This window comes from Salminus brasiliensis, chromosome 1 (assembly GCF_030463535.1).
Source record: "Salminus brasiliensis chromosome 1, fSalBra1.hap2, whole genome shotgun sequence".
Taxonomy (NCBI): domain Eukaryota; kingdom Metazoa; phylum Chordata; class Actinopteri; order Characiformes; family Bryconidae; genus Salminus; species Salminus brasiliensis.
Genome location: NC_132878.1, coordinates 18474392 through 18500281, shown reverse-complemented (window position 1 = coordinate 18500281; position 25890 = coordinate 18474392). Strand labels below are relative to the sequence as shown.

Genomic DNA, 25890 nt, shown 5'->3' with positions numbered 1-25890 from the left:
TCTGATTCCAGTCGTTTATACAGATAGCTCGAATTATGGCTGCTGATATGTGAACACTACGTCTGCTGCAGGCAACAGCAGGAGTAATTTAATGTGATGAATGGCTTTGGTTTTCCTCACTAGCACTTCACTAATTAAATCAGCACAAATCAGTTCAGGTACAAGCGTGTCACTCAAAGTCACCCAAGGTCAGGTTGTTGAAAGGGCCCCATGGAGAAACGAACAGGAAACTGTAGGGAAGGCAATCAGACTGCCCACCCTTCCTGTCTGTTCCTGAGAGGCCTGGGCCATTTCCAAAGAGTTTAGATCTCAAGCTGAAATCTACTGGAAACCCAACTAGTGGGGAAAGGGCATGATAAAGAATGACAGAGCACCATCTAGAGGCTACTCTGGGAAAGACAGGCTGCTCTGGGCATGTTCTGACTGATCATAATTACAACAAATTGATTCTCGGTTGCAGATTCAGCAGATTCCAAACAAAATGACACAGAGTAATGATGTTCACTCTCTCCATGTTCTTATACTATAACTAGCCGCTGGGCGGCAGGAGGCATATGAATGAACACTGAACATGCTATCATGGGTTCATTATGGCCATTGGATACTGAAAAAAATACAATTACAATGGATAGCGTAAAACAAGCAGCTGATATTGACTTTTGTTTACTTTCTACTACCCAACTTGGTGCCCACTGTGTTCAGCACTACATCATCTCTACTGCAAGATGGAAACCAGGAATCTGGTGTTCACCAGTGTTATGTGCAGATGTGCAGATGTGTTATTTTTTACTTGTTATTTTTCAGATATTGTATGTCTGTGGAACTGATCCATAAATTGGCCGACGTACAGAGTGGTCAGCAACTAAACCTGTGTCCTTCTAACTGTGTCCTTCTAACTGTGTTCTTTTAACATACACATCAGTAACTTTAATTATTTTTTGTTCTTGATAAGACCGTACTTACATACATGTTCATGCACAGCCCATGTAACATACAATTCTTTCATTAACAGCTTTCATTGTGTAGCTTAATGCAATTGTACACTTTGCAAAAGGCAGGGATAAGGCCTTTGATACAGTATCAGGGTCTCTGGGTCCCCAAACACAAGGGAAATCATCATCATCATCATCATCATCACTATGATTCCAGAGGCAAACAGCGGCATGAATTATGTAATCATGTAAATGACACAATTTCAAAATCCTGTCACTGGAATTCCTGATCCCATGTCCCTTAATTTTCTCCTTGAGTTTAAAGTCTGTGCTGCCCCTTTGTGGCCAGTTTTGCTAATTGCACTCCTATGTGTTCCGGACATCCAAGATTTAGACCAATTACAGAGTGCTTGTAAACAACAACCAGTGCATATTAACTGCATAAACCACATAGCCGATTGCATGTCAGACCATTATGTCATTATTTTATATTGTTATCTTTTTTCCCCCAATTGTTTGGTTTTTCCTCCTCCCCAGATTTTCTTGGCCTACAGTAGAGTAGTCTGTGTATTGGGTATTCAGAAAAGCCTGCGTCTTTCCCTGAAGACTCTTGAAGATCCTTCTAGCTAGCAAACAGCTTCTTATATCTCATATCTTACACAAGTGCAGTGAACAGTCATTATTAACCCTAAAGCCTGCATAGAGGGGCTCTGTAAATGTCTCATGGTAAGTATGTAATAGATGAAAGGAGGTTGCATGCCGTGCGCCAGAAGAGACACTGTAGAAGGAAAGAGTGCTGGCCGGCCAGTCCAGATACACTCCTGCTCTGTTGGAGCGGAAGGGGGGGCCAGTTAAGATGATTTTCTCCTTGTTGTGCAGGACAGAGTACTCGTCATTACAGAAGATCAGACTCCAGGACTTTTCATTCCACCCGAACTGAGACTCAGCGGCATCTCCCTGCCTGACAATTCCTTTATACGTCACTGCAATTTCAGCTTCATCACTCCACTCGGCCTCCCAGTAGCAGCGTCCACTCAGGGCCTCTGTACTCAGCACCTGCTCACAGTCGTCAAATCTTTCTGGACGATTGGGATACGGCTGCTCCTCTCCTGTGTACACCACCTTTCTGTTCCCCTCAGACAGAGAGAGCTGTCTGTGCGCAGTGTTTGGGTCCAGTCTGATCTCACAGGCATCTGCAGGCAAGAAGAAAAATCAGAGAACACAATTAAAGAGTGTGTGTGTGAACCTGTGATCACCCTAGTGTAGTTATTTTACTCTGTTTTCCCTGTGGTGGCCTAGCTTGGACCAATGTCATATGGAGAGGGCCCATAGGTCAAGACACACCAAACCGATGCGGATGAAATCAGCCAGTTGATGATCACCTGCATTCTGCTCGCCTTAGGCTGTGAGATTTTGAAATGAAATACTCCTCAAAGACTACAGCTGTAGCCTGTATGGACATACTCAATGTACCTCCATGTCAGGAACACGACGCTCTGTAGGAAGTTCTATGGGTGGGCTATATGACAATATGACAAAATACAGTATGTTTTTGTGATAAGCAATATGCTTTTCTGAGCCTATGCTGGACATTGTTAGTAGTTACAGTAGTTACAGTACTCGGCAGCACATATGTCTTTCAGTATGTCTTTAAGTATCATGATATATTATTTTTATCATATTGTTCACCAGACAATTATTCACCATTGAGATGATTGTATGATTGTAAAACTGCGACGTGACCTGTACCATTATTTCATTGTAAAAATAAAAAGCTTGGCACTAGCTGCGGGAAGAGGTGAATTTTGATACATTACCATTATTTCAACACTATATATCAACATTACCAACAGAAACTGCATATTTCACTGGTTAATTATGTGACAAAAGCCTCAAGTACCCCATGCTTTATTTGGTATATTAAATAATATAATTTTTTCTTTAGATATGTTTGAGAAATTTAAATATATTTGTTTAAAAATTGGACATTCAAGTAGAAAAGTAGTCCCAAATGTCAGAAGCTGTTCCCTTTGTGTGAGAGTACCACACAGTAGATTCTCTTATTGGGTGCTGACGTACAGCTCTCTCACAGACAGATGCCAATGCTGATTTACCATGTTTAATAGGCCAAAACAGCACTGACAAAGACTGACTAGTGGGGGCACAGTGGTGTGGAACAAATCACACAGACTACAGGCAACAATCAGCCACCGATGCTCACCAACAGCCTGATGGCATACAGTGTCTAACAGTGGGCTTGGTGTCACAGGCTTCACAAAAGTGGCCTCTATAGCAGAAGCTGTGTGTAGCGCTGAAAGTCAGTTGAAGTCAGTCAGTTGCCCCACCACTTTCTGCCCACCTGCTAATGTGAATATTACACTAAATCCAGTTAACTTACATTTTCTTAGGCCTGGTTTAATTCTGTTCTCTCCTGCAAACTCCATCCTAAAGACAAAGACAATCATGCACACACAGACATCAAGTTAAATTATTGAAGCACTTAATTAATAATTAATAATCATTTCATATCATGACATAATTTATGGATTCATTATTCCAGTGCATTTAAATTGACCAACATGCAAAGTATGTTCTAGTATCCATTTAAAATACTCTCCACCCCTCAGTCAACTCTTACAGAAGGGCAATCAACTTGCAGAGCCTTCTGAAGCTAATTTAAAAAAACTTTTAAAATTTGAACTAAAAATGTTTATAATAAATTATGATGGGGTGGGCAATCTCACAATATTCTATCATATCATGGTTAAGGAACACTGAGCAATTGCATGTTTCATTTAAAATGCATTGCAATTATTCCTATTTAATTGGATGAAGTGCAGCAGATTTTGAACACTGGACTCAGTATGGAATAATCATCCAGCACTGGGCAGCTCTTTTAGTGACCGGCTGCTTCACCCCAAGTGTGTGAAGGAGCGGTATCGTAGGTCGTTCTGTCCTGCTGCCGGCAGACTGCACAACCAGCACTGCTCCCAGCGGACCACATACACACACTTAAACTACACACACATGTTCATGGAATAGAGATTCCTCAATGTAAAAATACAATGTGCCCCCCATTGTGCAATTAAGAGTCAATTTGCAATTATCTGTAAATAATCTGTAAATAATATTGTCATTGCTTTTTTACTTCTATTATTTATATTGTGTATATAGTGTAATTTATTTATCTACGTTTTTGCATCTGAGTGTCTTGCTATCCCTTTCTGCTGTGGCACTGAGATTTTCCCCACTGTGGGACTAATAAAGGATTATCTTATCTTATCTTATTTAAATATCTGAATAGCAGTTTTCAAGAATCTGCCGTTACTAATGCATTTGGTATGTGTTGCTAAATATATATATAATTCAATGTTTTTTACTGTGATATATTGTTACCATACTGTGCACCTCACTATTAAATTATATTTTAATAATTATTCAAAATTAAAAATACAAGGTATCAATACAGAAACTCAGACAGAGCTCTACTTACCTGAGTGTTTCCAGTCTATATTGTGTATCTTTCAGCTTGGCTGTGAGCAGCTTCACTCCTGAGTCTCCTGGGTGGTTGTAGGTCAGATCCAGTTCTTTGAGGTGTGAGGGGTTTGAACTCAGAGCTGAATCAAGAGAAGAACAGCCTTCTTCTGTAATCATACAGCCAGACAATCTGTGGAGAAGGAAGGTATTCAGATCACGGTTATTATGAAGTGCACAGAGACAAGGCCCACTGAACATAAGGTTGAGACAGAGACAGGATCGAGACCATTCATTCATTCATTCAAGCACAACAACACTAGAGCATGTCATAGGTAAGTACAGTCCAGTACTACTGTGTCAAAACTGTAGAGATAATGACTGCATCTGAACAGCTGAAGGACTTTTCCTTTCTTATTTGCTGTCCTGATTTTTCGGCTAAATTAAAATGAAAAATCAAAATAAATCTGATTTTGCAAAATTGAAGAAAACAAAGAGGAAAGGGAAAGTTATTCCATGTTACATATGCAGACACTACATATTCAGATATACTGACCTAAGTATCTCCAGTTTGCAGTGTGAACTCTTCAGTCCCACACAGAGCTGCTTCACTCCTGAATCCTGCAGGTCGTTGTTGCTCAGATCCAGCTCTTTTATCATTGAACTGAAAACTGTCGCCAGTGCTTTACAGCTGTTCTCATTGAGATTACTATTATCCAACCTTGACAACAAATATTATACTTAATATCTAAGCTTTAAAAGCAGAAACAGCCTGTTTATGAAAGTTTAAAAAAATTAATGAAATAAATGATGAAGGAAAATGATACTTGCAGTGCTCTTTGTGTGGTTTTCACCACTGGCAGTAGTCTCCTCAGTGCTTCATTCGACGGTCTGTATTTCTTCAGTTCAAACTTCTCCTGAGTTTCTTCCGACATCCGCAACACAAACGCCAAAGCTGACCACTGTGTAGAGGAGAGTTTCTGAGTGGTGATTTCATCAGATATCAAGTACTTCTGGATGTCACTTGTCAGGGAAGTGTCTTTCAGTTCACTCAGGCAGTGGAAGAGATTGATGACCTTTTCAGATGATGTGGTCTCCTTGATCTTACTTTGGATGTATTTTATAGTGTCCTCCAAACTCTCTTCTTTGATTGTCAGTTCTGGCAGTAAACTCTTGAGGAGTCTCTGATTGGACTGCAGCGAGAGGCCTATAAGGAAGCGGAGAAAAAGGTCCAGGTGTCCATTTTCGCTCTCCATGGCTTTTTTCACTGCTGTTTTGAGATTATCAACCAGTTTGTGTTTAATTTTCCATTGCATTTTCTTCAGGGTTTGAAGATATGGGCTCTGTGCACCATTTACAAATGTGAAGAACACAAAGACGGCTGCAAGAAACTCCTGGAAGCTTAAATGCACAAAGCTGAAGTGTGTCTCATCCATTTCAAAGATTTGAGTACAAACTCCAGACTGCACTAAAGCTCCATCAACGTCAATGTCACATTCTTCCAGGTCGTTCTTGTAGAATATGACTTGCTCCCTTTGTAACTGAAGAAAGGCTAACTTTCCAAGCTTCAGGATATCCGACTCTCTTAAGGTGTCTCTATCAACCAGTTGTACAGTACTGTCCTTTCTGGATATGGTACTGTATTTCTCACTCTTTTGCTTTGTCTGAAACACCAAGAATCGCGTGTACATTTCCGTCAGAGTTGTGGGAGCATTTTCCATATCTGTGTCGTCCAACATTTTCAGGAGCACTTTAGCTGAGATTTTACAGAAGATGGGGATGTGACACAGAATGTGCAGACTTCTCACTGACCTAATATATGTAATGACTTTGTGGGCTTTCTCTGGATCTCTGAGCCTCTTCTTGAAGTACTCCTGCTTCTGCGAGTCATTGAATCCACGTATTTCGGTAACCTGATCAATGTACTTATGTGGGATCTTATCAGCTGCGGCCGGTCGGGAGGTTATCCAGACGAGAGCTGAGGGAAGCAGCTCTCCTTTGATGAGGTTTATTATCAGCTTATCGAGAGTGTTCTCCTCGGTTACCTCTGAGACTTTCTCCTGATTAAACTCAAGGTGAATTTGGCTTTCGTCCAAGCCATCGAATATAAAAATCATCCTGACATTTTCTCTTAACATCTCTTTTACGTCTTCATCATTAAAATCACGATGGAGGTACTTCACAAGACTCAAAAGGTTGTACTTGTTATCTTTGATCACGTTCAGGTCGCGAAAAGGGAGGTAGAGAATGAAATCTATATCCTGGTTGGATTTGTCTCCAGCCCAGTCCAGAATAAACTTCTGCACAGAGGCTGTTTTTCCTACTCCAGCTATTCCTAGTGTCAGTACTTTTGTACCAGGGACATTTTGACCAGACTGCACTTGGAACACGTCACTGAGTTTGACTGGGGAATCTTTTAATTTGGGATAAAAGGCCTCTATCTGTTTGATTTCATGCTCAGTGTTCACTCCTCCTGTGCAGCTTTCAGTCACGTAGAGTTCAGTGTAGACGTCTTGTAAAGACAAAGCATCTTCTTCCAGTGAAGTCTTGTCAGGTCGCTTTGCAAATTTGTGGATAAAGTATCTTTTCTCTTTTGCCTTGAGATTGCTCCTTTTGTTAGGATCTGTTGGTAAAACAGGAAAAATAAATCTTAAACATTTTTTACATTGACTTTGAGTGAAAGTTAAGAAAGTTTTTTTCTTTTTTGGTTGGTGTGGCGCAACAGATAACCCCACTGCCTGCCAGTGAGCTACCACACCATGTGGGAGACTGGGGTTCAATTCCAAGTCTGGGTGACTGCTACGCTACACCAATAAGAGTCCTTGGGCAAGACTCCTTACACTACTGCCCCACCTCTGTAATATAACTAACCCTGGATAAGAGTGTCAGCTAAATGCCATAAATGTAAATGTCCCTTATGTGCTGCCACAATAGATCAGAACATTCGATGCATGGATAACACAAGACCTCTGAAGGTATCCTGTGGTATCTGGCACCAAGACAGCAGCAGATCCCATAAGCCTCTCGCTGATTTTGACGCATTTTGGTAGGTACTAAGCACTGCAAACCTGGAACACCCTACAAGACCTGCCTGATGTTCTGTGATTGTTCCTGCCTTTAACACATCACCTACAAAAACTGACTGACGACTGGCTCCCTAATATATCCACCCCTTGACAGATGCCACTGAAGATAATCAGTGATTTTCAACTCACCTGTTGTCTGCAAACAGGTAGCATAACACACAAACATATATACTTTCAGATATTCTTTCAGTTGCCCAATAATAAAATGGAACGCTGTTTAAGCTTATTAGTAAAAGCAAAAACATGAATATTTTAAGCTGAAACTGTTTTGGCATTTATTGCAAAGCATTAGTAAAGATGAGACGTGATGTGTTTACCTAGAGTACTGGTCAGCGTTGGAGTTACCTCATCACATTTGCCTAAAAGAGTGGACAGTAGAAATTTATATCTGCTTCCATTATTATATAAATCCCTTCATCAGCTGACTTACAAGCTTTTTAATAATATAAATACAATAATTATTTATTCTTAGAATGCAGCGTATCACAAAAGTGAGTACACCCATCACATTTCTGCAGATATTTAAGTACATCTTTTCATGGGACAACACTAAAAAAATGACACATTGACACAATAAGAAGTAGTTTGTGTGCAGCTTATATAACAGTGTACATTTATTCTTCCCTCAAAATAACTCAATATACAGCCATTAATTTCTAAACCACCGGCAACAAAAGTGAGTACACCCCTAAGAGACTACACCCCTAAATGTCCAAATTGAGCACTGTTGGTCATTTTCCCTCCAAAATGTCATGTGACGATGTTCGTGTTACTAGGTCTCAGGTGTGCATAGGCAACAGGTGTGTTCAATTTTGTAGTACAGCTCTCACACTCTCCCATACTGGTCACTGAAAGTTCCAACATAGCACCTAATGGCAAAGAACTCTCTAAGGATCTTAAAAGACGAATTGTTGCGCTACATAAAAATGGTCAAGGCTACAAGAAGATTGCCAACACCCTGAAACTGAGCTGCAGCACAGTCGCCAAGATCATTCAGCGTTTTAAAAGAGCAGGGTCCATTTAGAACAGACCTTGTGTTGGAAGCTAAGTACACATGCTCAGCGTCACATCAAAATGCTGCCTTTCAAAGATGGGTGCAGAAGTCCTGTCAGCATTGCTGCAAACATTGAAGAGGTGGGGGGTCAGCTGGTCAGTGCTCAGACCATACGCCACACACTACATCAAATTGGTCTGCATGGCTGTCACCCAAGAAGGAAGCCTCTTCTAAAGTATGTCCACAAGAAAGCCCGCAAACAGTTTGCTGAAGACATGTCAACAAAGGACATGGATTACTGGAACCAAGCATGGTGTCAAGCATGGTGGTGGGAATGCCGTGGTCTGGGGCTGCATGAGTGCAGCAGGTGTTGGGGAGTTACATTTCATTGAGGGACACATGAACTCTACTATGTACTGTGAAATACTGAAGCAGAGCATGATTTTCTCCCTCCAGAAACTGGGTCGCAGGGCAGTGTTCCAGCATTAAAATGACCCCAAACACACCTCTAAGACGACCACTGCTTTATTGAAGAGGCTGAGGGTAAAGGTGATGGACTGGCCAAGCATGTCTTAAGACCTAAATTCAATAGAACATTGTTGGGGCATCCTCAAGTGGAAGGTGGAGGAGTCTTGAATATCCGCCAGCTCCGTGATGTCGTCATGGAGGAGTGGAAAAGCATTCCAGTGGCAACCTGTGAAGCTCTGGTAAACTCCATGCCCAGGAGAGTTAAGGCTGTTCTGGAAAATAATGGTGGCCACACAAAATATTGACACTTCAGGAACTTTCACGAAGGGGTGTACTCATTTTTGTTGCCAGTGGTTTAGACATTAATGGCTGTATATTGCGTTATTTTGAGGGAAGAATAAATTTACACTGTTATATAAGCTGCTGTTATATAAGTATGTGTGACCTCTTTAATTAAATACAGGTATGCGGAAAAAAACTTGGACCCCCAATAAATACATTTATCTTTTTTTTTTTACTTATTTAACCCTATGGTCATTTTGACAATACTGAGAGATGGAGGTAATATAACTAAACACATAAAACTGAAGAAATATCTTTTAAACAGATGTAATTCTCCTGTGAAGAAAAAATGTTGGACACTCCCACAATTGAAATGTCTACAATCAGAATCGGGTGCAGCACATAAGCTGCAGATGATTAGAACATTGTTGGAGAGGATATTGGAGGAGCCATGTAGATGCAGAGGAGTCTGGTAAGGAATTTAAAAAGATCTTAGCACAAAAACAGCCATTCCACTATCCAGAAAATAATTTAGAAGTGCCAACTACCAGCATGGCCATCAAAGAGACTGCCATAGTCGGGAGGTGTGCTGTCAAGCCAAAAATCAGGGCAAGACTCCTAGACTCCTATCCAACGCATATTGTTCTAGAAGTCCTGGTTTTGGTCTAGGTCTTTTCTGGCAAGTCTTGCCCTGATGTTTTTTGATAGTTTACATCTTTCACACCTCCCATGAAAGTCTCTTACTGATGGTAGATGCTGTACTTTGACATCAGATGTCACTACCACCACTAGATGGCTACCTGTAGACCCTGTGATGACATTTTAGGATTGTTGAAGACTTATGGCTGAACTTACTAGAACAGCCTGATCTGGACATGTTGGCAAATGTTTCACTTGTAAATTATTTTCTGGACAGTGGGATGGATGATTTCTAAGAGTTCTGAGATCTTTTTAAATCCTTTCCCAGACTCATATCCATCTAAAACCTTAATTCTGATGGCCTCAGAGAGCTCTTTGGATCTTGCCATAGTGGTACCACTCACTACAACAACCATAAGCAAACCAAACGAAATGTCTGAGGTATTCTAATTTTAGACATTTTAAGTAGTAAAATGTCTAAAATTGTGGTGGCTCTAAAAGTGGCTCTAAAAGTGGTGGCTCAGCGGTTAGAGCGCCGGGCTATCGATAACAGGGTTGTGGGTTCGATTGGGTTAAATGCGGAGGACACATTTCGCTGTACAGTGACAGATACGTGCACCTTTACCTTAGTAATAATTGTGGGAGTGTCCTAACTTTTCCCTCCAAAACAAACTGCATTTCTATTTATTACACCTCACAAATGTTCTTTAGTATTTGCTTAATTATAGTACCTCCATATCTCAATATTGTTCAAATGAATATCAAAAGTCTAGATGCTGAATGTGTTAAAAAAAAGGTTTTCATGTGGTGTCCTATTTTTCTATGAGTTTAAAGAGTAAGTATGGCGTCAGCTGCATTACACTCTTCGTAGTTAGTCTCCAATTCCTTAGCTAGTTGGTTCTGGTGTAACTTCTTCAGGACATCCAGTGTGACTTCCACAGCTTTATTGTGGCCAAACATCTCCACCATCTTATCCACCGTCGTATGTCTCTCTGCATTCTCCAGGTGAGCCCATGGAATAGGGGCGTAACCTTTGATGCCATCTCTTAGATACCACTGGAATTTTTTCATATCTTCCATCCCTAAGCTTTCAAGAGTCTTCAGTAAGATTTCCTTTATCTTAACCATTTTGCATTACTGGTACTGAAGAGCTGAGGAACTGCAGAACAAAGTTTAATGGTGGGTTCTGAAAAGTAAACACAACAGGGCAACAACCCACAAATACAAGACCATTTACTTTTAGAGGAATCATTCCTTTTAAAATGTCAGTCTGTATTTCTAGACAGTTGTCACTGAAATATTAACGTTTCTTTAAAAGTTACATTAGCAAGCCTTGCACTAGCTATGTAATTTAAAAAAGGCCCATCTAAATAATAACAGTACATAATAACAGTAATAATAAAATGCTCTTTGGCTATTAGAAACATTGGTGATCTTGCCATTGCTGACTTGTGACCCTGCTAGTGTCAAGTTACTTACAGTAGCCCATCTGTTGGCATGCAAATCTCTGATGAGGCACATTTGGTTTGTGTGAAAGGCAAATGAAGCTCAGCTTCAGTATTATAATATGATGGACATTTAAAGCACTTGTAATGTATTTGTGGGCACGGACATATTCTCTGAACAGTATCAAAGACCTATTATTTATGACCAGGTAAGTATATATTGACCAGTTTGAGCATTGTATGAGGTAGAAAGGTTAGAATTTAGTTTGAGTAGCATATTCTAAATCTGATTGGATGGAATTGAACACTCTGCAGTAATCAAATGCAAAGAAGTGAACTATTGCCCCAGTTTTCTGGATTAACTATTTTTTTTGAATGTTTTATAGGAAATAATTCTTATTTTAAAACTGACGCAAAACGAAACTACTAAGCTACACTGTCCTAAAACGGAATGTTTAAATAGGAATGTAATTAAGGTACAAACATTTTATGTTAGAACAACTCAAATAAGTTGAATAACTCATTAACTTCACTAAAAATCTCAACTGGCAACAAAAAAGAAAAACGTATTCTTTTATTCCTCAATTGACTGAACATTAACTGCCAAAAAACTAACAGTATAATCCTGTGGTAATGCAAGGGTGACCACTTCCTTACTCCTTAGCCAGCATATAGTCACACTCAGCAACGCAAAATGGTAACTTATCTCCAAAGAAAGCATAATTTAAGAGAGTAAACCAGGCTTATGGCTTTAAAAGTCCAGTACATTAATCTGATGTAGGTTAATGAGATGCTATAGTAAAACTCATTAAAAGCCTGAGGTTTAGGAGGAGAATTTACCTTGATCTGGGTTTGCTCTATAAATCTTCAGATAGAAAAATCCAGGTCCGTTTTCATCTAGATGTCCAGTGCAACAGAAGAAAAAGAAAAACAGCTCAGAGAACACCATTTCTATTACATTACACACACACACACACACACTCTGCCTCACCTGTGGAGTCTGGTAGTACTGACACTTTCATTTTCTGACTGGCACTAAGCCAGAAAGATAAAAACCAATCAAAGTACATTCCAGACACTAGCAGATGAACCATGTGAAATGTGCACATGCATTTTGTGTTTAGAGTTAAGTAACTCCACCTTTATTTATTACAGCTTGATTTCTCCTGTTTAAGCGTTGTTTATCTGATGGGACAGTTTTTGTGGTCCACCGGGCCTTGCACGGTTGTTAGGAGTTCCCTCTAAGAAATCTTCCTAGAAATATTGCCTGACATTTTTCAAATGAGGGTATTTTAATGGATGATTCAACTGGACCTGAAATAAACAAAGAATGGTCTCTGGCTTTTGCAGAAAAAAATATACCGAAGCATAATGTTGGCTAAAATAATTAGATATGATGCCAAAACAGTTCCTGCTCCTCAGTCCTAGGCACATGGCACATTACACACTTAAGGGCTATTGAGACCACACCCCCTACATTCACTGTTCATTCCTCCATCACATGTACAGCATATATCCTGATGATTTTTAGAAACCATTAATTCCAGTTAATTTCCATAATTACCCATTAATTCCCATGGTAAACGTATTGCACTATGCACTGTTATGCCTTCAAGTCTGCTGTTGACCAAAAAAAAAAAAAAAGGCCACTGATGATAGTGTAGGATATAGTTCCTTTAAATCATTCAATGTTTTCTATTAATTCCAAGAAATACCCACAATTTCCGAAACCTTCATGGAAAACATTTTGGAATAGTAATATTTTTGGAAAAAGTTCTCGAGCTAAATTTTCCATGGAAAGACACTGATAATTTACCGGAAATTTATCTGAAACTGTCCACCCCTTTGCAACCCTACTCAAAGCACTTAGGATGTTCCAATATTGAAATTGTGGGCTGATTTTCCAATGTATTGTACACATCTGTAGAAAGCAAATAATTAAAATGATCAAATAATCATATCATAGATCATGTAAATGTAGACATTGGGAGTAGATCTACATTTAAAATATACAGAAATAACATTTACAATTTTCTGTATTTCTGCATATATTTGACCTGCAATTAGGTTGTGAATTTTGACAATGATTCGCAAACATTAGACAGACAGATAGACAGACAGACTACTTTCTAACAAGTAAGATCTGGGTCTGGGTGAATGCGTTGAATCACTCTCCCGCTAGAAGATGTAATGATGGCTCAGATTTAGCATCCTGGCAGACATTCCTCAATGAAAAATGTCTGGGAACTGGACAGAGGCTACAATGTCATGTACATGCCATCACAAGTTTCTTGAGTTCTTGATTCAGAACAGCCTTGCATTACATTTCCACCACAATATTTCCTCCATACCTCTTTTAAATCAAGTACACCCCCTCACTGGTGCCAAAAGGCTCGGTTTTGGCCACAGAACCCAGTTCTGATTAAAAGTCTAATGGCATGAAGCAAACTCCACACTCTACTGGCAAGCTTTCCAAATAGCAATCGGACATGGAGACATTGGTCTGAAATCAAATACTACATACTACAGATTCATTCAAAACCACACTACTTTACTGCTAACTTAGAACAGCAGATGGGAAGACCTTGACAATGTCTAAGGTCAACACAGGTTTCTGCAGAGATGTGCAAGGTCTTGATTTCAATCTAGCTTGCTGTAATCCTTTACTAGCAAAACACAAAAATCATACTTTTAACATCACTGATCATCTCTCTAAGTTAGAGAACTATCAGTCAAGGTCTATCAGTCATAGCAGATACTTTCATCCCTAGTCACATGGTTTGTTTAAGGCACATTGTTTACATACAATACAAGATTTGTCCACATGCTCCACATGTGTCACACAACTGCTTTGTCTCTGGGCCTGTTTACACCTGGCATTAAACATGTGGTTTGTATCTGGATGGTATCTGGATCTACTTTAACAGGACTCTGAGATCAGATTGTACCTTCTTGTATAAAAATCATTAAGTATGGTGGGGGAGTTGCTACCTGATTTGCGTCCCCTGCTTGATATGTGCAGTGCATGCAGGCTTGTGAAGTGAAAACTGTCCAAGGAACAGTACAGAGTCTAGGGTAGTGGCGTTGCTGCCCTCACCTGCTTGACCTCGACCTCCTTACTCCTCATTGGCTAGCAGACTAATGCTACTGCTGAAAAAGCATGGTTAGCCTGCATAGATAGGGCAGACTTTACTGTTTGTTTATCTGCCTCAAAATGAGAGTCATGAGAGTCAAGGCATCCAGAGCTTTTTGGCAGTTACTGGTGTTTCGTTTGTAATGGGAATGGTTTTGGTTGTCAAATGTGTCTCGGAGAGACTAATGTGTTTGCAATACAAAGCAACACGTGGCTCAAACGTGTGAAGTGGTTTGAGTGATTGGATTTATACAGTTGAAACCAGAAGTTTACATACACTATATAAAAAGACACAGATGCATTTATTCCCTCACTGTCTGACATGACATCGGAATAAACCTTTCCCGTTTTAGGTCAATTAGGATTACCAAAATGATTTCTATTTGCTAAATGGCAGAATAATGAGAGAATTTAAGGCAATTTTTATTACTTTCCTCATAGTCAAATACTATTGCCCTTAAACTGTATGACTTGGGTCAAACGCTTTGGATATCCTTCCACAAGCTTCTCACAATATTTGGCAGGAATTCTGGCCCATTCCTTCTGACAGAACTGCTGCAACTGAACCATGTTTGTAGGCCGCCTTGCTCGCACACAGCTTTTCAGCTTTGCCCAAATTTTCTATAGGATTGAGATCAGGGCTTTGTGATGGCTCCTCCAGAACATTGACTTTGTTCTCCTTAAGCCACTTTGTAACCAGTCTGGCAGTATGCTTTGGGTCATTGTCATTTGGAAGACCCATTTGCGCCCAAGCTTTAACTTCCTGGATGATGTCTTGAGATGTTGCTTCAGTATTTCCACATAATGTTCTTTCCTCATGATGCCATCTATTTTGTCAAGTGCACCAGTCCCTCCTGCAGCAAAACAACCCCACAACATGATGCTGCCCCCCCCGTGTTTCACAGTTGAGATGGTGTTCTCAGGCTTGCTTTATCCACAGTGAACTGTATCTGTACTGTATCGACATTACTCTAAAAGAAACATAAATAGCCAGATTAATGTTTGCAAATGCACACAGGGACAAATATCTCAATTTCTGAAGACATGTCCTGTGGTCTGACGAAACTAAAATTGAACTGTTTGGCCATAATGACCATCGTTACGTTTGGAGGTAAAAGGGTGAAGCTTACCAGCTTCAGCAATCATCTTCACAAGGTCTTTTGCTTTTGTTCTTGGATTGATTTGGGCACATTTCAGACTAAAGCATGTTAATCTCAGGGACACAGAACTGGCTGGACATTCCCATCTTGTTCTTACTTGCATATAATTGTTTGTACAGATGAACAAGGCACCTTCAGGCATCTGGAAACTGCACCCAAGGATGAGTCAGACTTGTGTAAGTCAACAATTCTCTGATTTCTTTCGACTTTCCCATGATGTTACACAAAGAACCCATCAGAAGTTTCCAAAAGACATGACCTCATCATATGGGATGTCCCAAATTGTTTAAAGGCATAGTAATCTTAATGTATTTAAACATTTGACTTTGAAGAAAGTAATAAAATTTGCCTTAAAAATTCCCCTCTCTCTTTATTCTGGCATTTAGTGAATAGAAATAATTTTGGTAATCTAAAATTACCAAATCTGATCTAAAATTGATCTAAAATGGGAAAAGTTTATTCTGATTTCATGTCAGACATGATAAAATGCATGTGTCTTATTATATAGTGCATGTAAACTTCTGGTTTCAACTGTATCTGTTTGAAATGTGTCGGGTGTGTTTACACTAGCAGTTTTATGTGGTTCGGCCTTGTCCTGATATAAACCCGATACTGGAGAAACATGAAACGACCAGGTGTAAACAGGGTCCCTGATCAACCCATTACACCACTATGCAACATTTATTGGTTATTGGGGGCTACCTTCTAAAGACTCCGCTGGACTATAAACAGATACGAATAATCAAGATCAAACTTTAAATTTCTCTTCTACACTTTTTTTAACTTGATCATAGAGTTGGCAATTGTAAGAGGTGGTGATTTATTAAGGCAAATTCTGATAGTGATTCTTCAGTGTAATTCTTTTTTGACTAAATGTTCAAAATGATTTATTTATTTATTTATTTGTTATAAGATACAAGCAGTATTTTAGTAGATTAGCAGATAGCAGATTAGATTCCATTCCATTCTAAACGTGCCATTTGCACATTTAAACCTCAGGCCTACGAGTTACATTTTCTCAAGCAGTTTTGCCAATGCCACTGTTCATTGGCTTTTTACCCAAAGCTTACACTTTACATCTTAAATGAATGCATTAATATGATCCACACATCAACGCTGGCTTTCAATTCTATTCTTTCAGAGGTGGGTAATAATTGGTTACACTTACTCAGTTAATCACATCAAGTACAATCAGGATGAATGCGTTTTCCAACTATTTCTTCTTAGTTCTACGGAACTGCAATTTCTGCAGTTTCCTTCACATTGTATTTTACTCTGCTACAGTGGCGACAGCATCTGATCTTCTTAGTAATGCCTAGATTTTATTGTAGACAAAAAAAAAATAGACCAACATTCTTCGAAAAGTAACTTTTTAGGTTGGAAAAGTAACATTCTATGGACAAAAGTATTGGGACATCTGCTCCTTCATTGTTCCTTCTGAAATCAAGGATAATGAAAAAGGGGTTTTTCCTGCTTTTGTTGGAGTAACTGTCTCCACTGTCCACGGAAGGTTTTCTACTGGCTTTTAGGGCATTTCTGAGAGGATATTGCAAACAGCAGAAAGGGCATTAGTGAGGTCAGGCTGTTAAATGATCACTACTCCACCTCAACTAATCCAAAACGTATTGGATGGGGCACCATCGTTCCAGAGAACACAGCTCAACTGCTAAGGGTTGCTTTATTCCCCTCTAGCCTATGCCTGGCATTAGGCAGGGTCCTATTCTATTGGCAATACATCTCTACACGGACTACACAAGCTAAGTGTGCATGCATAATGGGTGCAACCTAACATAGTTGAATGCATGTAGATGGCATTTTCACTATGGATTAAGGATGTAATGTTTTCAGATTTAACGCCTGGACTGATGGCCTTCATACAATTTTCCAGATATTGCTTGCAAGCCCCTGCAATGAGTCACAGTTTCCAAAGAAAGGTGTTGAAAACAAAAGCTACCCAAGAGAGGTAGTGACTGAAATCCAGTGGGGGAACCCTCAGGGCATTTCAAGCCTTTAGAGAAGGTCTGATGACTTCTGAGCACAAAAAAATGTTTTTTCCCCCTATATAAACAGAGACAGTCAAGCAAGCTCTCTGTTAATGCTCAGATTAACAGGCAATGTAATTAGAATGTGACAGGGGGATTCACCAATCATGTGTTGGTTTCCAGTGGGTGAGGCTGATTTCGCAAGAAAAGCCTGCTCCTGAGAGTCTTTATGGACAATACTTCTTTAGGCTGTGTGCCTGCATTTGCACATATGTGTCAGCAATGGATACAGCCTCAAATGGCAGAATGCATTCATCTATAAGGCAAAGATGCACCAGCATTAGCTTAGCACAGCCCTACACATTACATGAATTCTTATTACAGCACTAGCAGAAATAAGCATTTTCAAAACTGAATTTATTTATTTGTTCATTTTTGTGACCGGAACTGAAGGCTTAAGCTGGTTACAATGGTTACAATTCACCGCTGCTGAGATGGTATAATTAATCTATTATGGGGATGGAGATGGACGAAGTCTCTGGTTTGAGCTCTAAGTGTATATTACAGAGCCTATCACAGAGCTTCAACTGCATTTTGTTCAGCAATACATACTGCATTCATGACAGACCTTTTACCAGGTGATATGACTTACGACAGTGATTACTATAATGCTGGACTGTTGCCATGGAGGTTTATCTTTTAAAAAAGGAAAGGCACTGTATCAGTTTGTATTCTAGCAGCAGGCAAGGAATGGATGTTCAAATAAATTAGGCCTGGTTATCAGCCCTGTGAAACACGTACAGGCACCAGGGCTTTTGAATTCTTATCTTAAAACCTCTGCATGCTTACATGCAATTCTGTTTGCCTTAATCAAGACTAATGTTTAACACATCAGCATTTACCTAAGAACAATACACAAATACACAGTTGCTATTTCTCCTTTATGCATGGCAAATCTTAAAGGAATACAAAAAATATTTATATCAAATGAACATACAGATAAACAGATGTGTTAACCACAGATGACTTACTATTCTATAAACACATCTTTACATAGGTTTCGGATGTATTTTTGAAGCAAATTAATTAGTATTTGAGCATGCATTTACTGTGATGAGACTGGGGACAGTCCAAATCAAACGTTTGATTACAACCTCTGTCTAGAATCTCCCAACCACAGCTTTGTTGACCATGCTTTGTGCACAGTCATGCTGGAACAGACCAGGAAGAGAGTTAGAAACATACAATCGTCCAAAATGTCTTGGTATGCTGAAGCACTCCTTCCATTGAAACTAAGGGGTCTAAGCAGTTCCTGAAAAACCATCCCCTACAGCATTATCCCTCCTCTACCAAACTTTATAGTCCCACCGTTCACCAAACCCAGACTCGTCCATCAGACTGCCAGATAGAGAAGAGTGATTCATCACTACACAGAACACGTTTCCACTGCTCCAAATTCCAGTGGAAGCTCCTGCTTGCGGCACCCAGTTTTTTTTTGCCGATGTTAATGCCAGAGAAGGCTTGGAACTCTGCAGTTATTAAGTAAGCAGAGAGTTATGAAGTTATGAAGTGTAATCCTGCTCTGTAACTTGTATGAGTTGCGGTGGTTCCAAAATGTTACAATTTTTCAAAAATGCCACTCACATTTGATCATGGAATATATGAAAGGGAAAACATTTCATGAACTGACTTGTTGCAAAGCCAGCATCCTATTACAGAACAACGCTGGAATTCAGCGAGCTCTTTTATAATTTCACTGAAATATTAAAAGATCATAGAACTCAATAGGTTGCAAATTATTGTAATAAGACTATGGATACAGCTTGATTACTGTGTCAGCTTATTAGCATGCTAAAGGCTACATGGCCAAAAACAACATAAAATAACCAGCCAAACCACAATTTGTGGTCAGACCAAGCAATAATTTAAGTTCTTCCCTACTTGTGGAACATGGGTATGGCAAGGTGGAAAGTGAAATTAGTTCAATTTAAAGCTCAGTATATTGGACTTTCCATGCAAGCCAATACTTTTAGCATACCCAGTTAAGAGTAAAGGTGCTACAAAGAAACTGTGCATGTGAACTGTACCTGTAAATTGGAAAACAACCTTTACATTGACGCGCTTTACACTTTTATTTTGAAGAGTGTCATTTTAAAGAGAAATTAGACCTTTGCTTATACTGTCCAGCCGAAATTGAGGTCAAATGGGGATGCAGGTTTATTAGTCCGCAGCAGATACGAGTTAAGCTGCCAGTGAATGCAAATTTAACCCAGCCAGAAGTGCATTAAATTATGCAAATGTAACAGTGAGATTAATTAACAAGACACATTCGGACTTGGAATGAAAACAGAATGTACTTTTCACGGAAGCGCACGGGTCTAAAGCATAAGCAAAAACAGACAGAAACATTTGACCTCCTGAAAAGTCAAGGACACCTGAAAGCATTTAACAAGGCATAGGCTGACCATTTTTCACACTGACAAGCACACACACAATGAAATAATTTGATGTACCATGTACACGCTATTAAGGTTTCAAAGCAGACTGCTTTATGACAATATAGCAATGTTTTGAAAACTTATTTGAGGAATTCTGATTTAGGCAATTTGAGATTATATATCACCGTGAACCTCACTAGTTGCAGATTCAAGCAGACACTAGCAGGACTGCCTCCTCATTGCAACAACAAAGCATGTTCAGTGAAGTCACACTGATTTTCCTGACTGGATGTTATCTCAGATTATTTAGGAGGAGAAAGTCTAGACATTTTATGACTGGTGTTACAGTGCAAACAAGGAAGGCTATACACCCAACATTTTCCTGTTAGTCATTCTGTTACTGGAAATGAGGAATGCATTAATAAAGTACCTCATCATGATCAGTAATATCTATGCTGTTAAATTCAAGTTCAAGTTACTTTCAAGCAAGATTATAAGATAAGAGGTCATTCACAGAGGCAAATTCACAAACAAAGGGTTTTTACTAAACGTGCAAATGTAATTAAATGTATCTTTCTTACTCCACAATACTATTTGCTTTGTCTAAAAATAAAGTAAATAAAAAATGAAAAAATGAAAGTTAATTTTGAGAAATCACTTTACTGTGACATTATTTAACACAGAAACACACTTGCTCATTTAAATCAGGACCACTGGCATGGTTTTCACTTTACTGATTGGAACTTCAGGAACAGCTTGTATATCTGGTATCCAACATTTTTACATTTCCTTTTTCTTACTGTCACTCTTTACTGTGTATTCAAGCTGTAAAATTTGATTTATTTACTATTCTGTTATTGTTTAAACTTTATTTTTATTTACCCTTTTCCATTCAACGTCTTTTATCAGAATCCACTTCTACGATTTGAAGATGTTCTGTCCATTTTAGCCTCCAAACATATCTGTCAATAATGTGCCTGACCTCACCAACAGGTTCATTTTTTTTTGGGACTGTCACTGAGGTCATGTGTAACAAATACCACAACGGTAAAAAGACAGCAGTGCACCAAGAACCATCACTGTAACCTGTGGCTCATATCTCAATACTCAAATCTCAATACTCAGACAACCATATGGTATATGAACAGAGACGGGAGGATGCCTAAACAGTTGACAGCTAACTACATGACTTCACACAGCGTGAGTGTGTGCTGTTTCAGGATATACTGTGAGTGGAGAGACATTCCATTAAAAAACACTAGAATTTCTATAATACTCGACTTCCCACTATTTATTTACCAGGTCTGAAGAGTAAATAAGAGAAACAAGGAGAACATTTCTATGCCTTCTATGGATCTTCACTCAGGCCGCACAATCCGTACGGGATACAGACACTGCCACAAGGAAGGAGGAAGTAAAATCTCTCCTGATAATCAGGACACCCTGCCCTATGTTTTGCCCTGGTCTCCTTCACTTGCATGGCACGCTCCAGTTAGCCTGCAGCACAGAAACTGACCTTAAGCATGTTTCAAATGCAAATTCATTCTTAGTCACTTTCCTCTATGTGATTAGGGCTGTCTGTGTCCAATCTATTAAACCAGAATCAGTGCAGATCCAACCATGTTTAGCAGAAGGGATATTTTAAGCCCGATTCAATTGCAATCCTTTGTTTTTACTGCTGTGCAATGAAGTCAATGAAGTCTCCAAAGCACAGTCTCCAAAACTGTGTTCTAGCAGGGCGCACTCAGGATTCCCTAGGCTTTATGAATGAAGATTACTCACAGGTCACAGCAGCGTGGAACTATTTTACAGTGAAAAATGAAAACTTAACGTAATGTCTGTGGTTCTAGTGCTTTACTGCGTTGAGCTGCTTTTTCCCCACAGGTTTGCCCTTTTCTTTATACTTTTTTTGCCCTTGCTACCAGATCCATGGAGGTAAATACACTCCTGCTACACCTTTACTTTCGAGTTATGTCTGGTTAGTAATATAGTGTACATATAGTGTCACATTAAAATAGATTTTCCTTCAGGTTTTCAGATTTTTATCTTACTACACAAGACCTTGTTTGGTCAGTGGTTTAAAATGGAAACTAACTCCATCAAATCTCTGGCTGTGACCAAAATGGATCCCTACTTCTTCATTAGTTTTATACTTATGTTTAGTTTATTAAATAACCCACACATTAATTAATAAATTAATTATCTGATGGGAGTCTTTCCTATCAAACTGCATCAGTCAAACTGCACTAAGCAACCACAAAACACTCTTTTGTGTTATTGTTATAATGAAAAAGAGGAGTGGACATGGGGGACCCATGAGGGACATGTCTTTGGTTCTGAAGAATGCTTATGAACTGCAAATACAATGCATTTTACATTTCAATGAGGTTCAGAGGCTTGAATGGCCAGCAGATACATTTGTATCCATCTACATATGGGTGGGAAATACAACTATTTTAGCGTCACTCTGATAAACAATGTTGCAGAATGTTCTCCTAATAATTGTGGACATTGTCAGTACATTAAAAAGTGTTGGCCCTTTTTATTAGTAAATAGCCGATAATCCCAAAGGCTATCCTAAGTATTTCTGTAAAGGTATCACCACTCAAGCTTTTTCTCAGTTTAAACTTATCAAACCATGAAAAGCTAAATATCGTAAACCTGTCTTAAAGTATCAGGATTTGAATTTGACCATATTACTCATCCCTATGTCTCCCTTTGATCCACAAGGCTCTGTAAGCTTTGTCATATGTGGCCTTTTTAAAGCTGAAGGAACCAGCGTATGATCTAATTTTCCAATCGATGGCATGTGAAATAATCCTTTTTCTTAATATCACTCATCAAAGTGAGATTTGCCAGACAAACAGGGAGCCCAAGTGTGCTGGGCTTCAGAGAAAATCCTCTTAAACTCATCAAAAGGATATCGTCAGGCGCTGGCAACGTAGGAATGAACACCCATACGGTTATGAATGAACATGGACACGTCTACAATACAACTAGATACAATCATTGATCAGTATCACAGGGTATCAGCAGGCATCAGTATCAGGCCAGAAAGGACTGGATCAGATACTGGAGGGGAAACTGTGTAATACTGTGTTGTAAACTGTGCATTTCTTCCTTGCAGTGTTTGAGTAGTTTGGGTGTGACAGCTTACTCTTGAAAAACACTCATTTTAAAGCTCAGTAGTTTTTAACAAAGATCAATAATGTCATGGAGAGAGGATACTCAGGCTTTCAGCATTGCAGCCAATCAGAAAAGAGATATTTGCATAGGTTCACCTTAAAGGCACAGTCTCCAAAACAGAGACAAACAGAGCTTGGACATGGTCCTGTAAAATTCACTGAGACGGTTTTACTACATAAAACCATACTGAAGGCACGAGGGAACAAAATATGGAGAAAAGATTTAAGGTATAGGTATAGGCCTTTGAGCTCAAAGTCAAGCCTGACCAATGGAAAAATAAAAATAAAAATAAGTGAGGGACATTCCTATTTGGCTTAAAAGACGAGGGGATATCCTGCATTTTGAAACATCCCCCTATAAAACGGTTGCTCGACTCATTTGTGCCTAAAAATTAAAGTGCTTAAACTTTGGACTAGCTATATTTATTAGCATTTTTTGTGTTTGTTTTTTTTACATTTCTATTTTAATTAACCTTCATATAATTTTCCCCTCAACAAATTGTCTTTGTATATTCTATTTTGTGTATTTTGTATTTATTGAACATAATTTTTAATATAACTTTATTTTTAATATGTTTAGTATGTATATAGTTTTGTCCTCCTGTAGAGCATCAACCTGAGCTTCACCACAAGCATTTCAATGCATAAATGTCCTGACATGTTGTGCAGATGACAAACTTGAAACTTGTCATTTTTTTAAATAAATAAATGTATAAAATAAATAAAATGATTTATAAAATAAATAAATAAAATTATTTATAAAATAAATAAATAAAATAGCAGTCCCACGTGACCAAAAGACTGGACTTCATATGAGCACCTTCTCACCTTCAGCCATACGGGTGGATCACACTCAGACCTGGACACTAACGGGTTATAGTAACGTTAGCCTACCTCACATCGTCCAAACGTTACTGAAGGTTTGCAGTTCACCTCAGCTAAACAAAGGGGGAAACCGGTCTATCGGAAAGTGACAATGGCAGAATAAAGGCTCAGCTGATTTGGAATTAATCCCTGAACGTGTCTGAAAGGCAGTAACAGAGAGAGGCACGAAGAAAACACCAGTCCCACTTCCCATGGCTGCCACTTGTCAGCCACTGAACAGCTCTCAGCTCTCTGTGAGTAGGTGGCTTCATTACCTACCTACAACAACCCAACACAAACAAACCAGCTAACCACCAGCCTCCAGTTTAGGAGGACGACACTGTGTCGATTAGACCAAACGCTGTGGGTCCGCACGTTAGTCTGCCGTGCGTGGACAGAGAGCACCTGAACACGGGTCGTCTGAAGTGTGAACAGGAGTGTGTTTACCTGAAGCCGGAAAGTTCTCAACTCCGCACCAGTAGAGTGACCAGCTGTCGTGGAGAGTCCAGATTCAGTAACCGAGGCGAGTGCTGCGGGTGTGGTTGCACATACAGCGTGGAGGAAAGCAGCCCAAACACGAGCACTGTGATCTCTCTCTCTCTCTCTCAGTCAGCCGGTGTTCAGGGGTGCTGTGTTGTGGATGTGAAACTGCAGCGCCGACTGGCAGCGCCGTCTAATGATGGGAAGTTCGATTCAGTGTGCCGAGCCGATTCTTTCGAACGCAGCGTTTCACTGAATCGAACGTCGACTTCAATGATTCACTGATTCAAACGTCGAGTCTTTTTTTTTTAGTCAGGTAATTTTTTAATTCAGGTAAATTCATATAAGTTTATTATGGTCAGCTAAAATGCTACATACCTTGGGATTGCTCCGAAGTGATAAATTTTTTGCGTTAATTAATAAATTATTATAAAATTATTACATTATAATTAATTTAAATATTTTATCTGTACCTTATTGTACGCAAATAATTGCACTTTTTTTTAATGTGAATAGAAACTAATCTAACATTATAAACGTAGGGTTTTCTGTTGTTTTGTTAAAAGTCATTAGACCAACTAATACGAAAAAATAAAAGTTTAAAAGTCACTGGTTGAAAAAGTGGTTTGATCGATGTCTTCACATTTGTGCTCAGCAAACTCACAGAGCATATAGCCTATTTAAGATATGGACAATAACTGGTGTTAGTTATCTTAGTATTACATTACATTATTTTAATTAGCTACACTGTAAATACTGAAAACTAGAACGTTGCAGATTTAAAGTGTTTGAATTAGTATAAAATGTCGCTTCCCTTCCCTTAAACTAAATGTGCTTTGCTTTGTTTCATTTAAAGTATATATTTAAGTTAAAAACAACCAGTTAAATTGCTTACAAACAACAGGATGCACACACATCACGGTAGGACTCGTGAATCAGTTTGAGTCGGTTCAAAAGAACCGATTCAAAAGATTCAACTCGGCAAGCAACGTCTGCAGACAGCAGAGACCAACAGCAAACGTTCACACCACAGTCACGTGGATAAGGAGCTGGTCCTGAGGTGTTCTGCTTTAACTCCATAGTCTGAAACACTCAAACGCAGACCCACAGTGATCAGCTGTCAACGTTGAAATGTTATTCCTCAGAAAGTTCTAGGAGGTTCAGACAACAAAGTGACAACAGTAAGAAGCTGCTCCTTGTTTAATTGCGGCAGTCAGACAGTCAGTCTGACAAGATCATGTGGCAGTGTTACTTAATGAGCTTGTGACATTGTGACAACCTTTCTGAGACAAGGTTGACAGCACCACCTTTCAACAACATTGTTTCAA

General features: G+C 39.2%; 1 protein-coding gene across 2 annotated transcripts; it reads right to left on the bottom strand.

Annotated features, from left to right (window-relative positions):
• Positions 1-355: 355 nt before the first annotated feature.
• On the bottom strand, positions 356-24749 carry LOC140573844 (protein NLRC3-like). 2 transcript variants are annotated; one of them, XM_072693436.1, is made up of 9 exons: positions 24530-24749; positions 12161-12217; positions 10736-11061; positions 7810-7851; positions 5238-7029; positions 4963-5127; positions 4426-4599; positions 3331-3377; positions 356-2125 (listed from the first exon to the last, which is right to left on the bottom strand). In XM_072693436.1, exons 3-9 carry the CDS (start codon positions 11001-11003, stop codon positions 1581-1583), a joined length of 3033 nt encoding a protein of 1010 aa, XP_072549537.1. In that variant the 5' UTR covers positions 11004-11061; positions 12161-12217; positions 24530-24749; the 3' UTR covers positions 356-1580. The 2 variants fall into 2 exon arrangements, with proteins under 2 accessions (XP_072549537.1, XP_072549545.1); XM_072693444.1 differs by having other exon boundaries at positions 10736-11034.
• Positions 24750-25890: the final 1141 nt, after the last annotated feature.

Coding starts and splice junctions, on each gene's coding strand:
- LOC140573844 (XM_072693436.1), bottom strand. CDS start 11,003: ATGGTTAAGATAAAGGAAATCTTACTGAAGACTCTTGAAAGCTTAGGG. Junction 7,852..10,735: donor GGAGACTAACTACGAAGAGT/GTAATGCAGCTG, acceptor CCACTCTTTTAG/GCAAATGTGATGAGGTAACT. Junction 5,128..5,237: donor AAAACCACACAAAGAGCACT/GCAAGTATCATT, acceptor TTTGTTGTCAAG/GTTGGATAATAGTAATCTCA.